Source organism: Astatotilapia calliptera, chromosome 1 (genome assembly GCF_964374335.1).
Source record: "Astatotilapia calliptera chromosome 1, fAstCal68.1, whole genome shotgun sequence".
Lineage (NCBI taxonomy): Eukaryota > Metazoa > Chordata > Actinopteri > Cichliformes > Cichlidae > Astatotilapia > Astatotilapia calliptera.
Window position 1 is genome coordinate 5,280,018 of NC_137422.1, and position 17,386 is coordinate 5,297,403.

General features: G+C 46.0%; 1 protein-coding gene across 14 annotated transcripts in view; it reads left to right on the plus strand.

Moving 5' to 3' along the window:
* Positions 1–17,386, plus strand: part of tp53bp1 (tumor protein p53 binding protein, 1) — a 23,717-nt gene continuing 6,331 nt past the window's right edge. For 2 of the 14 annotated variants that reach the window (XR_013909177.1, XM_080301617.1), the window contains exons 1-22: positions 1,801–2,319; positions 2,938–3,016; positions 3,102–3,186; positions 3,267–3,334; positions 3,432–3,536; positions 7,286–7,340; positions 7,426–7,595; positions 7,769–7,828; positions 8,627–8,753; positions 8,838–8,932; positions 9,015–9,202; positions 10,945–12,007; positions 12,179–12,295; positions 12,376–12,567; positions 12,643–12,709; positions 13,505–13,597; positions 14,499–14,757; positions 14,910–14,978; positions 15,068–15,220; positions 15,645–15,865; positions 16,160–16,330; positions 16,846–17,273. Coding sequence is in view for 13 of the 14 variants with exons in the window: in XM_080301617.1 (XP_080157743.1) it covers positions 2,140–2,319; positions 2,938–3,016; positions 3,102–3,186; positions 3,267–3,334; positions 3,432–3,536; positions 7,286–7,340; positions 7,426–7,595; positions 7,769–7,828; positions 8,627–8,753; positions 8,838–8,932; positions 9,015–9,202; positions 10,945–12,007; positions 12,179–12,295; positions 12,376–12,567; positions 12,643–12,709; positions 13,505–13,597; positions 14,499–14,757; positions 14,910–14,978; positions 15,068–15,220; positions 15,645–15,865; positions 16,160–16,330; positions 16,846–17,273 (4,045 nt within the window). In the remaining variant the exon portion in view is untranslated. Of the gene's footprint in view, positions 143–1,800; positions 2,320–2,937; positions 3,017–3,101; positions 3,187–3,266; positions 3,335–3,431; positions 3,537–7,285; positions 7,341–7,425; positions 7,596–7,768; positions 7,829–8,626; positions 8,754–8,837; positions 8,933–9,014; positions 9,203–10,944; positions 12,008–12,178; positions 12,296–12,375; positions 12,568–12,642; positions 12,710–13,504; positions 13,598–14,498; positions 14,758–14,909; positions 14,979–15,067; positions 15,221–15,644; positions 15,866–16,159; positions 16,331–16,845; positions 17,274–17,386 lie in introns of those variants that run through there. The other 12 variants (XM_080301590.1, XM_026148318.2, XM_080301595.1 and 9 more) reach the window with 12 other exon arrangements.

A 17,386-nucleotide genomic window follows, 5' to 3' on the forward strand; every position in this document is an offset into this window, starting at 1 on the left:
CATGCGTGTATATCCCACACCCCGACTCTCAGCAAAACAGAGGTAAGGAGGAACTGAGCGATGCTGGACGCGTTATTATTGCAAGCAACGGGACGGTGAGAGAAACTGGGAAGCCCAGGAGCAGACATATTGATCTCGAAAGGTAAAGCTCTTTTTTGTTTCTCTTAGCACTGCGGTAAAGAAGCGGGCGCAGATAGTGATGGGGCTGTCAGGGCGAAGCGTTATATGCGTCCACGGCGTGTCTGTGCGTGTGTCTGTCGGGCTCCAGCAGAGGTGGCTCACATTAGACATTTTGGGCAGTGCCTGCGCATTTCTTAATGTGGGTGTCAGGCCGACCTGCAGAAATGACGACGTGACGCTGAACTTTGCGGTGTCAGTCGTAAGGTTGGCTGCAGGAAGCTGATGCCCAGCAGCATCCATCCAGCTAGGGGTGAAGATCACACCTCCTCATCTATTGTTACCGCGAATAGAAGCACCGCGAGCTATCTGGCACAATCTGGGCTTCATTATTGCATTGTTGCCAGCCACATGTCTCCATATTGAAATGCCGGTCAGAATCCATGCTGCTGCTGTTTCCCTGTATCAGAGGACCAGGGCCCATCTCTTCTGTCTGGCATCACACACACACACGGCTTAAGCTAAGCAGAATAGATCACAGCGAGTAGAGGGTGAGATCAAACGCGAACAGGCTGTACAAAGATAAGAACAAAAACCAGTCTGCAGAGACTATTCCAGCCTGCTGGAGTAAAAATGAATGAACTTGGAGCACGCAGTGGCTTAAAGTGACCTCATCCTGCTTCGTTAGTCTCGTGCTGTCATCACTATCGGTATAAAATCACTCACAGGATCATCTGATATTCAAAGCACCCTTCTAATGTCTAACTGTTGGCCTTTCATGGTTGTGATGACTGCAGTGGAGGGTCTTCTTGACTCTTGAACATGGTGTGGATATCATTTAGTTTGGTTTTAAAGGTCGCCGTGCACCCCACCTTCATGGGAGCCTCTTACAGCGCATTATTGGTCCTTTGTACTTCCTCTGCCAAACCGTGATCTACATTAGCATAGACTGCGGTGTTACTGGTAATGTGGTGTCTCCATGGAAACTGGAGCTGTCATATGACAAAGTCACTTAATATTAATCTTCAAACCTGCAAGCACGCAGCACAAGATTAAAAGCTCATTACAAAGCGTGTTTTATAAACCCGGGCTTCATTGCAGTTTTAATCACCCAGAATCATCATGTGATCACAGGGCCTCGTTTCTTTTACGATTACTGCCCAGGCCTGCAGTGCCCGAGATGCACGTGTAGTCTATTGAACCATGCCCCCAGGTTTGGTTTCAGGGTTCCCCTTTTCTGAAAATCCTTGTTTGCCAAAATACAGAAAACACAGACTATACTGTATCCAGGATGTCAGGTAACATATAATCTGTGCACACAAACTCTTGAGGGGAATTACAGTAAAAAAAGTGAACCCATCTCTTCCTGAAAACCCCACAAGGACCCATGAAGGTCTCCGAGATCCCAGTGCGGGACCTGGTGTCCCATATTTCTGTCTTTGATACGATTTATCACCACAGGCTGTGAAACTCCACCGTGTTACGTAGAGTCCTTAAAATCCAATACATACGATACACATAGAAACTGTAATTATAGCTATATTAACATCAATACAATGATACAGTGAATGTGTACCACACATGCTATCCATTATAGCCACCCTGCTACCGTCGAACCAGTCGTGTGACGTCGTTATCGCAGCTGAACCAATGAAATTACTTCTAGCAATTTTACCGCGAGGAAGCGAAATATGGGCGTGTCCATGTTCGTCCTTCCAAAGAAAATGTAAAGAAGCTGCTAAATACACACGCGAACCAAAACGTAATGGCCTTGCTGGCTTACAGGTAAATGTACCCTGTGTCACTGGGGGCATGGTTAAGGTCCTCTCGGGCATACTTGCTGTTGCGTTGGAAGCGGCACCCTTTTGTTTTTGGGTGGAGCGTTAGTTGCTAGCCTTTTATTTAGCTAGCAGCGACTACCTCAGATAGCCGGTTGTAGGGACTCACATGGCGACACCTCTGTTGTTTCACAACGGCTCGGCTAGCTAACAGCAGCCCGTCTCCTGCCCTCGGCCTGACCCCATGGATCCCGGTGGAAGTGAACTGGACTCCAGCCTGCCTCAGCCAGACAACCCGTGTTTGATAGTGGAGGACTCCCAGCCGGACAGTGTCGCTTTAGAAGACGACCCCGAGAGCAGCTACCGAGCTCTGCTGGCCCGTCGCCTGTCCAGTCTACAGCCCACCGCTCGCAGCCCGGTACTGGTAAGGAGAAGATCTCATTCAGTAGCTCTCCTCTCTGTAATGCAGTTATTGATTACTTGAGCAGATAAAGAACAATAAGCACAGATTTATACTTGAGTAAAATGGTAAGACGAGTGGCTTTTTCACGGACGTTGCACTCAACTCGACCACAGACGGTCCAGTTCATTTCCTCAGCTATCCATCCGCCCATTAATCAGTCAGGCTTACTTTGAAAAACTGGGTAAAATGCAGGCTACACTTTGGACATACTGGCAGAGGCTGGTAATCTGTTACAAGCAAACTGACTCACACTCACATCTGAGCTGTCGAGAGGACTCTGCAGCTCAGATGTAAAGAGTAAACTCGTCACACAGAGGCCTGTGCTGGCTTTTTGTTCAGACCTGCTGGCAGGCGATCTCTCCTCCACGCTCTAAAGCACTAAACCTCCAGGGAAACACTGAAGCACAGTTCATGTGAGATACAACACTCAGGCATCTGTAACAGTAAACCACTGTTGGTTAGTAGTTGTTGTGCAGCTTTGAATTAGTTTAAACCCAAAACAAATGTTGCATGTTGAAAGTTGAAAATGTATAAAAAAGACAACTTCTGTCATTTACATTACAACCTTCTCTCTTCTAGGAATTAATATCTTCACCAATAGGAAGCAGGTGCTCTCAGACCGGCAGCCAATCAGAGAGCAACAGCCAGGCTGAGCCTGGTAAGTGTTTTCCAGTGTAGTGGGAGATAGTTAAGTGTTTCTTGTCCTGAATGAAGATAAAACAGCGCTTTTGCTTCTTTCTTAGACGGTCTTGCTGCAGCCAACCCCAGTTCAGTGTTCCAGGAGGACAGTCAAGTTTTAAATATCTGCGCTCCTCCAAACAACAAAAAGTGTGTTTGATTTGTCCACTTTTGCAGTTTGATTGTGGTCAGGGTCAGATGGCAATGAAAGGTTTCACTTTATTTTTCAGGTGTGTACCAGAGGACGCTGACATGGATTCCGGTGCTGATTCTACTACACACTGTATTCAGTCTGAAGGTACGCATTTTTCCAACACATTAAGTTCCAAAAGCATCTGCCGGTCTGTTTGATGTCGTGCTTGGAAGTAACTGCTACGGGTTGTGTTGTGTTTCAGGGGAAGCTTCTCAGTTTGGTTTTCTTGAGCTTTCTCAGACTCAGGATCTGTGTGGGGAAGCTGTGAACAGTCAGGAGGAAGACGGAGACAAATGCAACAAATTGGGTATAAGGACTTTTATCCACGTGTCTGTATTACACTGTCATTATCCACATTAATAAAGGATTGCATTCAGCTGCTTGTCGCTCTGCGTCGGGGCGGTGACGCTCTGGTTTACCTCGTATTCGTGGCGTGCCTCTGACAGGCAAAACATGGAGGCAGAGCTGCTGTGCTTTTCAAACAGCTGCAACTAACATCTGTCTGCTGGGCTGCTAATGCGACCAGCATAACTAAGGTTCATGACCGTGTTTGTGCTGTTGTTGTTTGTTTACTGTTTTTTGCACTTTTAATGAAATGATCTGACAAAATAATGATGGCTGTGTCTCCAAGGAGGAGTGAAATACTATTTTATTAGCACTTCATAGTAGAGATGGCACGATACCACTTTTTTATGTCCGATACCGATACCGATATCATAAATTTGGATATCTGCCGATACCGATATGAATCCGATATAGTGTTTTTTAATCAACAAAACTGTTTTTTAAAATATCTTGCTGCATTTTGCAAGTCTGCAAGTTCATACTCAAGTTTAAAACAACAACTACACTAAAACTATTCTGTTATACCTGTATACAAAAAAAATATTTCATAGTTCAGCAATACTGATCAATCTAATAAACTTAGACCTACACCATCCTCCCTATTCTGGTATTTTAAAGAGTACTTAGCGTAAATATTAAGCAACCTAACTAATAGGGTTCCAACTCCCAGCAACAACAAACATAAATAAATAAAAAATAAGGAACCACCCCTCACGCGCCACCTCATGATGCTTAATCGACGTAATCAACCTTAATTTGATGCAGTGTGAAAAAAAAAATGCATAGAAATCAATTATTTTTCAAGAAATATTAAATAGATTCAACATCTTTCTTCAACAAAATTGCAGACTGCACAGATGGTACCTTCCCAAAGTAAAAAGTACTATAGCTTACTAGGGTGTATATATTAGACTTAATAGTCACTATATACAGTAATTGACTTCTATTCATTTTACATCAAATTAAAACTTTGGGTGTCAGATAATTATTTATTAAAAGCTCGACATTTTAAATGAGAATAAGAAAGAAAAGTATGTCTTTGTGCCCCCTTTTCCCAGTTAATGCCCTATCGGCCCCCCTGGCTAAACTTTGCTAGATCCGCCCCTGCACAGTTACCAGCGTCAGCTACGTAGAAAAAGATCCTGGTGTAGAAAGAAATATTAAATAAATTCTAACAACAGCTTATCAAGCTTAAACGTTCTGCTGTTGTTCAGCCGCTGGTTTCCTCTTTCTGGTGCAAAGTGGGCCAAAAACAAATAAGAGACACGGACTTGCGACAGAAAAGCCGATCAGCTGATCATTTAAGCAGTTTCACGATTGAAGTAGCAGCCGGAGAGCGAGAGGCAGTCGCTCGTTAAGCTTAACACAGGAATGCTTTACAAACATTCAGAGATGGACTTACACACTTGCTTTACTTCTCTCGGGGATAACTTTGTCGGAGATGAAATGCCAGGTTGCTAGCGAAGCTCCACATGCTATCCAGACCACCGACAGGTCCGGCATGCCACAGCCGCTCTATCAAGTGATGCATACTGCTCCGACTGCTAACGTTCTGAGGTGAGTTACGGCGTGTTGCAAGTTTTGCGAGGTGCTTTCGTGATATTTAATGGATCGGATTACATTTTTTATTTTTCTCCGATATCCGATCCAGTAATTTAGGTCAGTATCGGACCGATACCGATACGTAATATCGGATCGGTCCATCTCTACTTCATAGCACTCATTAGCAGGCATCTATTTCACTGTGATTCATACATGGACAGGTGATTTGCTAACAAAGCTGGCCACCTTATGTGCTAGCTTACAACTTTAGATCTCGCTGGGCCTTTGTTTAAATTTTGATGTCATGATTTTGGCTTCCAGTGGAAACAAGATAATGGGTCCTTTTTTCACTTTTTGTTACTAAATGCTTGTTTTTGTGTTGTGGTAAATCAAGCACAACCATTCGATTTGCACGTCTTCAACATAAATACACACATGATTTAGTTCAGCAGTATCTACGATGACACACAGTCGTTAGTCAACAAGACTTGTGTTGAAAAAGTTGTGAAAGATTTCACTGATTGCACCTGTAGAAAGATCATTAGTGGCCCAACTGGTCTGGTTTCAGTGACACGTCACTCTGCTGTTGATCAGCTGTTTGCTGTTTATTGCTCCCTCGGCCCCTGCTGTGCGTCTCCTTACCCCACCTGACACCATCGTGCATCCCACGGTGAAGACTTTGGGCCAGCAGGAGCTGATGGTTGCCCTTGCTAAAAGGGCTTTACAGTCAACAGCATCAAGTCCAGATGACTCTTACATTCATCACCATGGTCACCCCTTTTTTGATTTTGATTTTAAATAATCATAAATAGTGGAAATTGCAGTTATTGAACAAACACATTGTGATGGTTATTGGTCGAAGCAAACAGCCCTACTTCTGCTTTCAAATAAGCAACACAGCAGAGATCAAAATGCTTATGTTGAGTCTTGGACACAGGATTCACAAACATGGTGATTGATGTTGCCTTGTGTGCTGCCATCCTTTATATACAGTCTATGGTTGCAACAGAAATGCGTTCCTGATCTCTGGATGCAGAATGAGGGGTGCTGGGTATAATTACGTTTTTACTTGTTCCGATCAGAGCATTCCCAGTAGGGCTGCCACGATTTGTCGACTAGTCACGATTACGTCGACTATCAAAATCGTCGACGACTGATTTAATAGTCGACGCGTCGTTTGAAGCTTTGTAAGATCCCAAAAGACGAAGGAATAAGTAGCAGGATTTAAGAGTGTAATAACGGACTGAAACAGAAGATGGCAGCACTGCATGTACAAGGATGCCAGCTGCCGTTAAACCCCGAAGAAGAAGAAGAAGCAGCTGTGTCCCAGAATTCATAGCGCGGCCCAGCTCAGTTTCCAACAATGGCGGCAGCTAGTTAGTTTTAATATTACTCTTATTATTCTTTCTGGGTCACAAAATAAACGTTTAACATATTTTCAGGCGAGAATGTAGCTGTGTAAACCTCAAATATCGGCTCAGTTTATCAGGACACCACATATTTTCAAAAGCGCTCCGACGTTTTCGGAGACGTCTGTTACCCACTAGCTGGATAGCTAGCCGGGGGCTAGGTCACTAGCGCGGTGAGAACACCGGACTCCCGGCAAATTGTTTTCAAACCCACCGCTGTCTTTCACTACTCAGGTTAAATATATATGAGTCACTTAGATAAATTAAAAATGTTGTTGTTTGGCTTTTTTTTTTTTTTTAGTATTTTATTTGTTCCTGAGTAAATCGGTTTGTCTGAGATTAAAGTTATAGTTTTTACACAGCTGAATAAACGTCAAGCAGACAGCTGATTATCAGAAGTGTGAGATGCTGGAGAATATACTCCGTTGTCCTGTTATATTTTAGATAGCAAGGAGTTTATTAAACTTCACCGAAACAATCTGCAAATTTCATTAAAATTTAATAAACTACCATCTTGTCTTTATTTTTAGTTAGCACCTTAAAAGCTTAAAGCTGTAAGCTAATGATAGTTATATAAGAACATATGCTGCTGGTGCAATAAGCTGTAGTTTTAGGTCCAGTGGATGATGATCTGATTAGTCGACTAATCGCATAAATAATCGGTGACTAGTCGACTATCAAAATAATCGTTTGTGGCAGCCCTAATTCCCAGTGACTCCATGAAGTTAAACAAAATAATCAATGTTCTCTTCATTCCCAGCAGAGCAGAACATCAGTTCCAGGACTTCAGAAAGTCAGGACAGCAAAGCGTTGAGGTGCAGCTCCATGTGACCTTTCAAAGTCTGCATTCATTAGATGTGCGTGTTTTGGCTTTGCACTGAAATTTCTTTTCTTCTCCAGGTCTGAGGTGAGCTCCAGCAGCTCATCAGAGTCTTTGGGTCAGTCAGGCAGGCAGCTGAGTGTCCAGGTCCTGCTGCACTCGCAGAACCTGCAGGACTCTGCTGAGCAGGACCAGCAGGACTGTGAGATCCTGTCCTCACAGGACGATCTGTTCGATGCTGACAAGACAGGTACATTCATGTAGCACTCGAAGGATTACACATGTTGTCTTTTTAAGCCCATCACCTTCATATTGTCTAAGACCACACTGACAAACTGTCACATCAGAAATGTTGGCCTTAAGTGTGAGTTGTGGCGTTTTTTTTTTTTTTGTTTGTTTTTTTTTGTTTTTTTTTTTTGGAAGGTTGCCGTCTGGCAGTCAGCGCTATTTGGACAAACCTTTCAGGACTCATTTCTGTAACAGGTGGGCTGTGGATAACTGAAAAACACATTTTGGCAGAGGTGTACTGTGTCAGCCTTGTAATTTAAATTATTTAAAAATGCAGGTCTTTTTTAGTTTAATATTTTTTAATCATTAACTATAAAAAAGGGTCTTAGTTCCTGTTGTATTTTGCTTATTTGTTCATTCTCATCTCACTCCACGCCTTCCACACCCAAACATGACTGTATGCTCTTTGACTGCCTCACACATAGTAACCCAGGGGTTGTTGGAGGGACGAGTGTTTGAAAGTTCCTCACTGTGAGGAAGAGACACAATAACTCAGTTATTTACCTAAATGATTTGCCCTGCTTACATTTTGCTGTTAAGTTGGTGACGAGCTAACCAACAGATGTTGAACGTAGCGTAAAAATGAGTTTACAGGGAAATCATCGTGGACAAGGTTTCACCTGACGTGGTTGTTTGTTTTTTGTTAAATCACAAATAATCACAAACACATGGAACGTGTTGGCGCAGTGAGCATGCCCCTGAATGGCAAAGCCTCCTTTGCTCTAGTCGTCTTCAGCGATCTCTAAGCCCTTACAGCTACGCTGGTGTGCTCCTAACATAGGGTGAGGCTTAGTAGACAGGCCCATATAAACCCGTGTATGTGTTTAAATCAGAATAACTGTGAAAAAATAACTCGCTGTATGAGAAGTTGTTGAAAGTAGAGGTGTGCAGCCCAGTTTGTGCTTCCTTCACTGTGAGTAACAGTCCTGGTTTGTTTCTCTCGTACAAACAGAAAATGATCTGAAATTACTCTAACTGCTTCTTTACTTTCAGGTGCTGCAGTGGACAGTACAGTGTCTGAGCCGGAGCAGCAGGGTCACCCCACCTCCACACCCGCCCACACCCTACAGCTGCTGCATCTATCGGGACAGGGAACACTGGTGCAGGAGAGTCTGTCCCAGTAAGCGGCGTGCTGCTCTTGCATCATTCACACACAATAAATCCCTGAAAAATGAGCTGATGTCCTTTTTTCTCTCCCCTCTAGGAGCTCTGTTGATTATGTCGCCCCCACCCCAGACAACTTTAGCCATACCCCTTTAATAGTTCCCAGCTCACCAACCGAACTAGAGGATGAAAATGGTAGATCTGCTTTATTATCTCAGTTTGGGTTCAGACATGGAATCAGCTGGTGGATAAAGCTAACGTCCCTTTGCGTTGTCAGGTGCTGATTCACAAATGGATACGTCACTGCCTCCGGATGACAGGGGAGCAGGAGAAAAGGACGAGCCAATGGAAACCGAGGCCGCCCCCAAGCCACAACCATCTGCATCTACTCCCATATCCCAAAGTTCCCCTGGTTTTGCTTTAGAACGAACTCTCTCTGTACCGTCCCAGCCCGAGTTCTCTCATGTATGTCCTTCACTCTTTACTTTCAGCAGCCTATTTAAAATGTTCCCAGTAGAAAATATGGATTATATATGTGATGTATTAAATTGTCAGAGGATAGAGTGCTAGGCCCAGTGACAAAGACCGTTTGACCTGTCTAATCAATAAAAAATGCAAAGATCAGCAGATGATGTTGTGGTCGGCTGTAGGTCAGCTGACCAGCTGGTTGAAGAGTTCATTGATTTCAGCACCAACTTTGTTTGTGCCCTTATAAAGAAAACCATGTTGACTGTAGTTGTTCCTCTGAGGAGGAGAACCGTTACTTTCAGTGTAGGACTGCTGCTGGTTGTTAACACCGGGTCTTTGTGCCGCTCCTCCTTTCACTCTCAGAAATGAAGGGAGACGTGGTAAACAGCTTTCGTCTGATTGGCTGCCCCTCGTAAAGAGAGTTTGAGCAGCAGGTAGAGTTTGCTTCTGTGTCAGATGAGCAGTATGTCCTCTGTCACATCCTGCAACGTCCAGTTTAAAGGCTGAATCTCTGATTTATAACTGTGCAAAAGTCTTGAGTCATCTGGGTTTTGTATATCTTGTTCTTTCAAGCAGACAGCTTCTTGTAGCTTTGGACAGTTTTCCAGACGTTCTAAAGGTCCAAAGGTTTCTTTGGACATTTGCTGTTTGTTTTTTTTTTTTTTGTTTTTGTTTTTTTGGTTTTGTTTTTGTTTTTCCTTCCCTTCACTCATTTTAGTTCATAACATTAACCTATGATTAATTCAAGCATAAAAGGCTCCTAACTTAACGGGTGAGCCAGTGTTGTCTAATGTATCTTTTGCCACTTGGTTATTAGAAGTCTGTCACAGAAACACATAATGTGTTCCCATCATTTTCTTTTGTTGAGCCTATGAAGAATACCAATGATAACAGTCTGTTTCAAGTTTCATGTCCCAGCGTGATGATGTGCACCAAAAATAATCTGAGGAAACTGGACAAAAGAGACAGCAGGTCTGAGACTATCGGCAGCAGATGAACATCTGAAAGTCATGTTTTAAGATGCCTGACGCAGGACCTAAGAGACACGTGTGACTCTGTATTAGATCCACCGGCTGATCAGTGAAGCCTCGTCAGGAACGGTCTCAGTGGAAGGCTGAGATAAGCCAAGTTACACAAAGGCTGGGCTGAAAATCAGGAAAGTGACGAATGCACAATTTCTGGTTCAAATGAATGTAAATGTGTAGCGAGGGTGTGCAGTGACCCTACAGCCACCTGTAGAACAGGGTGGAGGCTCTGGCGTGGTTTGAGGCTGCGTTTCAGGGATTTTGCCAAACCAGGTGGAATTATGAACATGGAAAGCATCTGACTGACAGTGGCTTCAGGTTTTTCAGTGTAGCCAGGCACACTGCCAGTCCACAGTTCACCACAGTGTGGGATCACTTTGACAGAAAGCAGAACAAACCCTGGAGAAGTAGTGCTGAAGACTGCTTAGAAAAAGCAGGAATGCCTAAGAGAGCTGAGGCTGTGTTGGTAAAATAAAGCAAAAGCTCTTCTTCCCTCATATGTGCTACGTTTGCACGCGTGTCGATAAATGTCTTCCCAGTTTTACTGGTAAAATATAAAAAAATAAAGGGTGACTCAAAAGTTTTGCACAGTAATGCAGACTAACTTTGAAACTTTGGTGCATGCGTAGAAAATGAATAGTTAAATAGACTTAATGCAGTGTGTGAATAAACGTGTCGTTTAGCTGCAGCTCTGATGATTTTCTGTGTTTCTAGGACGTATTTGTTCCGACGCAGAGCCAGGATGCACAAACGCATGAAAAGTCAGCGTCGTTGCCTTGTGAGACAGAGTCTCAGCATCTTGAGTCGGCTCCCTTCACCTTGCCTTTGCAGCTCTCTGTGAACACAGAGAGCTGCAGCTGTCATCAGCTCACCGCTGAGGAGGACAGCCAAGCCACTCAGATAGAGGAACTGGAGGAGCCGCTTGCCGTCGACACCAGCGACTCTGTGATTTCGTGTCACGATCAGAGAGAGGAGAGTAAAGCCGTCCCGTTGGAGTCACAAGCCGCCGCCGGCTCCAAAGTGTTGTCCTCTGCTGAATCACCGAAGCGCCACGTTGAATGTGCTGAGACTGAAGCGACCGATCTGGCCCAGAAATCAGCAGTTTCTCTGAATGTACAAAATGTGAATGTAAACGATGTGAAGGCTGACAGCAAAGATGCTGGCTGTGCTGACATGGTGTCTTGCTCGCAGCCAAAGTTTGATTCTGCTGATCTGACAGGTAAAAGCTGTGTGCAGGAGACTCCCTCAGACGCTACGCCCTGCAGCCTGCCTTCACAGTCTATGATTTCTCAAACATCTGCTGTGGATGCAGATGTGTCAGGAGGAACTGTAAAAAGTCCCTTTGTGGAATCGTCGTCGCCGCAGCCTGAGGTGGGGTGCAACAGCCAGACAGACAAAAACTCAATGCACGAACGAGGTGAAGAGGAGGATCAGGAGGTGGCGATGGAGGTGGAGAACGCCGAGGGTACCTCGGGAATGGGTCTGGTTCTCTCCCAGAGCCAGCTGTTGTCTCCTGAACCCATGGACGAGGAGATTGAGGACAAGGCAGAGGACAGCATCCTCTGTGTAACAGACAGTGAGAAAGAGGTGGCGTCACAATCAAAGACTCACAGTTCTCAACCAATCACAGGCCAAGTGTCAGTCTCTACCAATGGCCATGAATCCCAGACTCAGGAGAAAGAGGCGCACTCAGCTCCCGATAGGCTGTCCCAGACGGAGAGGGTGGGCTGTGAACCAGAGGCCCTCAAAGAAAAGAGCTTGAGCGACAGCTCGGGAGGTGAGCGTTCTGAAGATGTGTTTTCTGCAGAGTAAGCAGAGAGTCGTGTCCAAAGAGTAAAAACCCAAAACCCAGTAGTGTCTGTTAGAAAGAACTGAAAGGCCTCTTATAAAGGTTGAATTACTTTATCTTTGTCTTTAACCTGATTCTACTCGTGTGTTTCTGCTACAGACATTTCATTCCACTTCACCCTTCCTAAAGAAGGAGACTTGATTGGACCTGTTGTCGGCGCCACGCCACCGCTGATCAACCAGCTGAAGCAGACGCTGAGACACAGCACTCCCATCGGTGAGTGGCACCACACCGGTTCACCAAAAGCCAAAGAACATAACACGGTCCTAGTAATATTATTTTTTTCCCTCCTCCAGAGATCAGCTCTTTTTCTGAAAAGTCTGATGCAGTGGGTGATGTCTCTGCAGACATGGTGATGGCCAGCAGCGATATCGTTTTGGGTGGAAGTGGCGGTGACGCAGCTGACAAAGGTGACGGGAAGCTGAGCTTGAGGATGAAGCTGGTGACGCCCGTTGAGGAGGGCAGCTCGGAGCGTTTCAGCCTGCAGAGTAAGAACTCCTTCCACGCTGTTTGTGAAAAAGTGTCTCGCTGCCGCACGCTCAGCGATGCATTTCTTTCCCCAGAGCCGACGCCACCAGAAGAGGATGGATCTGTCACCAAGGTTACGACCATTTCCCAGGCTGTAACCAGGTAAGCTGGCACTCTCTCAGCAGGTTAATTAAATTCTTTCATTTGTCGTCTTCTTCTCATTTCAGTCTAATCCACTTGTGCATGCTGTCTCTGTGTCATCTCCCAGTATAGTTTGAGGTTTTGAGGTGCTCACGTCGTATCGATTGAACTCTAAATAACATTTTTAACTTAGTACTTTGTTAAAAGTATGCACCAAAACTTTATGTTGGATTCAAATTGTTAAATGTTGCCATTGTTGTACTTAAATTTGGAAACCGTGCCTTAAACTGCATGGTTGGATATTCTTCTGCTCCTCCCCGACACATCTGTGATGCTGTGGGAGGTAATTAGCTGTTTAACTGCAGGCACATTCCACGTGACATTCTGGTTTCCTTATCTTCTGAGGGATGTCCACCCCCGGTCATTTAGGGGCTCGCCTATGCTTGCATATGGTGAACCATTAGAGTTAAGCCGTATACGGGTGTGGGGAGATGACCTTTAGATAACCAGGAAATGTGGTTATACAGTTGTAAGCATATATTGTGTGGCAGGAAGAGAGAGAGACACACACACACACACACACACACACACACACACACACACACACACACACACACACACACAGTGTTTCAACCTTTTGTGACCGGTGAGGAGCGTGCAGGTAGTGCACACTACCGTATGCAGGTAGTGTGCAGTGCAGTGACTGGATATCAAGCATGTTGGTTTGCTTACTATGTTAAAGAAATCGTTTTCTTTGAGCTACGGCGCGTGAGGATAAAACTTGAAAGGTTTGTTGTTCCATTGTTGACGTTCCAGCAGCCCGTCTGTATTCACTCGGGTCAGGCAGGTGCACCGACAGCAGGAGGTGGAGGAGGACAGCCAGCCTGGAGGAAACACTACACTGGTCAGGTAAGCTCACATCATAGTCTCACAGAGGCAGATAAATGCATAAAGATTGACACTGTTTAAGCCTTTCACTGTGCTTGTCAATAAGGAATGCCATTACAGGTTCATATGTCTGGATAAATGTTGTGACTTTGCACTGCAGGCATGAAGGTCCGCAGGGAAAAGCCTGCCACACGCTCACAGCAGTGTTGTCCCACTTTTGTTAGCATTTTGAGCCTGTGATTTGCCCAGTGTTAATGTTAGCACATGCACATGACAGCATTCACCACACTGGCTGTCCTGTGTCATCCTGACACTATCTGTTCCCACTTTATAAATCATCTAGTCCTTCACATGTCTGTCTGACCCTGGGATTTGTCCCCTGATGTAGTGTGTGTTAGAACAGAAATAGGCTTCGTGCTGTGAGCCTGCGTGTGCATGTGACAGTGAGACCTACTTTGTTTCCAGAGGAGATTGGGTGGTTATTTTTTCTACTTGGTGCGTATTCTCTCAGGACATGGAGAGTGGTAAGGTGTGACAAAGTTGGGTCATTCTGCTGAATGTTCTCTGCAAACGTAGTGGAACAGCCACACTGCTGTGATCCTTTGTGGAAACATTAGGGCTGCTCTGACTCGTTATCAGTCGACTGATTAAGAAAAGACACGCGTCCATGCCATGTGTTTACCTTTGGAAAGTAAAGGTAACGATTTGGTGTGTGACACTGCTTTTGGAGCCTTTGGTACAAACAGGTTTTCAGCAAATCTGTGAAAAGCAGTGAACAGAAGTATTTTGTGGTTGCTGGACTAACTAACCACTAGAAAAGCTAAACATGAATGTTTAAAAGCAGAAAGGTTCTCGTTGGGATTGCTGACCTGTAATTTGATCACTGGTAAGATGCTCCATAGTTATGTACCGTCTTTTCCAGGGGGGAACTGTTCGCCTCACCACAGAGGAGCTCTCAGGCGTCCGTATCGAAATGCAACAGTCTGCCGAACAGCCAGGATGTATCGACCGCGCCGCAGCAGGACCTGCGGGATGCGCTCGCCCCTGCTGAGCCGCCTGAGGACAGCAGAGGACTGCCTGATGCTCAAGAGCCGACCTCCCCGAGCAGCACAACAGTCAGGCAGAAGGTGGTTTCCCAGCTGGCCTCTGAGAACACCATCACCTCCACACCGCCCAGCAAGGTATGCAACTCAGGATCAGTGATGCAGAGTTGAATAAAAATGTGGTCTCCATCATCGAATTTCCCAGAGGAACCCACCCGAGGGATTAATAAAGTTCTATCTAATCTATTTGATGTTATTGTGATATTAATCAGTCTGTCCTGTGTGCTCAGACATGCCAGCGGACAGTCTCCCAGCAGACCGGCTTCGATGCAGCAGGGTTTCGCTCCCCAGCTGGCCGGGTACGCACACTGAGCCTCTTTGGACGAAGAGATCAACCACGCGTTTCTATCGTTCATTTGTCATTCTTCAATTTCTTTTGTATTGAAAGGGTGAACCCGAGTCCCCGTCCTTTAGAAGAACCGCCGTTCCCTCTCACCGCAGACACGTGCGCACCATCCAGGAAGTGCGGACCACCGTCACTCGGATCATTACCGATGTGTATTATGAGGACGGCAAAGAGGTGGATCGCAAAGTCACCGAGGTAACTGTCTCTGGGTCTGATTCCTGGAGCCTGTGTTTTTGTATTTGCTGTCTGTCAGAACATGTCAGGGCTGTAAGTTCATGCAATCCTCCTCTGCACAATTCAGAGAGCAGCACTGCTGTGCAATTCACAGTTATGTGATTTTATCGAGAAACATCACCGTGATTAAAATCTGCATCATTTGTCCAAACACAGTGTTCGTTTAATTTCTGCTGAATATTCATTTCTTAAAAAATCACATGGGTCTGAGTGTGCATGAGCACGAGCTGCAGCCTCCAGAACGAGAAGCAAAGCATTGACTGCCATGCAATCCTGTGCAGACATCCGTGGTTCTTTCACTATCAGGCCTCTTTGTTTTTAAAGGAAAATGTATTTATGGATTTTGGCTGTTTAACGTGTTCGTGTCACTGCCCGACGTGTCCAGGAGAGCGAGGAGCCCGTGGTGGACTGTCAGGTCTTGGACAGCGACATCTCTCCGTGCCGCACAGGCAGCAGTTCTGTGACCTCTGGTGATCTGGGGGACATCAGCTCGCTTTCGTCCAAAGCGTCCAGCCTGCAGCACAGCTCCGGGGGAACCAGCAGCAGTATGGGCCTCACCAGACCAGACTTCATCATTCCAGCGAGCAGAGGGTTCAAATCCACGAGGTAACTCCTCATCCTCCACCGTCCCAAAGTTCTTACCGTTTCTCCTCAACCTTCCTGCTCTTTCTCTCTGCACTAGTTGCATGCTGTGTCACTTCTTCACCTGCTGTGACTCTAACACCCTGATTTCTCAGTGATTCACTGATCCCTGCCTGCGACAGGTCCGTGTTGTCACAGGTGTAGATCTGGGGTCGCTGCACAGCTCTCACTTGACAGTGAAGTGACTTTTCAAAGTGTCCCCAGATCGGTGCCTGTGCAACCTGACCGGCTCCATTCGTCCCCTCTGTGTGTCTGCAGTCCAAGGAGGGGAGGTGGGCATCAACAGAGGGGTCACAGGGGTCACAGGGCAGGGTCAGTGGTCACACTGAACAGAGGCTACAGCACGCTGGGGTCCCGGGCCTTCGTCCCGCTGACCCCCAGAGGAAGGGCTAGAAGGGGCCGACCCCCGTCCCGCTCCTCCCTGTCCAGGTGAGTCCTCTCTGAGGCTCACTCTGCACTTACAGAAACCATGGACAGGAAACACTCTGAGCCCTCGCCAGCTGCACGACCTTAATAACACTTTTTCCTTTTCTTACTCATTTTCTTCTCACTCAAACCTTATTCAGGTCCACGGCTTGCATCGCCGTGAACCTGCCTCGTGCAGATTTACCCTGCGTAGTTAATCTGGGGCTAGATGGGGTGCTGCGTGTTATCACATTTGCAGAGTTTGTAGCTGATGCTCTTGAAGTGTTCCCATGCCACACAGACAGCAGCAGATTAGACTGTAAGCTTTAGTTGAGGTACGGGACAGAAAGCTAGTTTGTCTGCTAACCTCCAGCTGGATAAAAGCTGCTTTAAAGATACTCGTGGTTTGTTTCAACAAATAAGGATTATTTTGACATAGCAGGTCCAAAACAGCACTGTGCGTACTGTTAAAGCTAAAGGATATTCACTGATTCCATTAAAATGAATCTGTGGAATGTCTTCCATCTCTGCTTGGATAGGGACAACACAGGCCTTTTATACGAGACTGTTCTCTCTCAAAGGGGAGGAGGCGGTGGCTCGCTGCAGAGACTGACGGCTCAGGGCCAGCCACAGTCGTCCTCAGAAGATGAGCCGTACAGCCGCGTGCTCCCCGTCAGCCCCACGGACCCCGAGCTGCCCAGCCACTCGGACTCCCTCAGGTCTTCGCCAGAGGCGGCGAGCTCAGCCGGGAGCAGCTTCATCGGCCTGCGAGTGGTGGCCAAGTGGTCATCCAATGGTTACTTCTACTCTGGTCGCATCATCAAAGACGCCGGCGAGGGGAGATTCCGCTTGCGGTTTGACGATGGCTACGAGTGTGAGGTTGCCGGGAAGGATATCCTGCTGTGTGATCCCATCCCGCTGGAGACGGAGGTCACTGCTCTGCTGGAAGACGAGTACTTCAGTATAGGTGAGGAAGTGACCGCGCGTAGTTTAGTAAGATCGCTGTGGTGATTTTGGTTTTTGTCCTTTTCTTCGACCTGGTTTAGACTGAGGAGATTTAACAGTGACATCAGCTCTGAC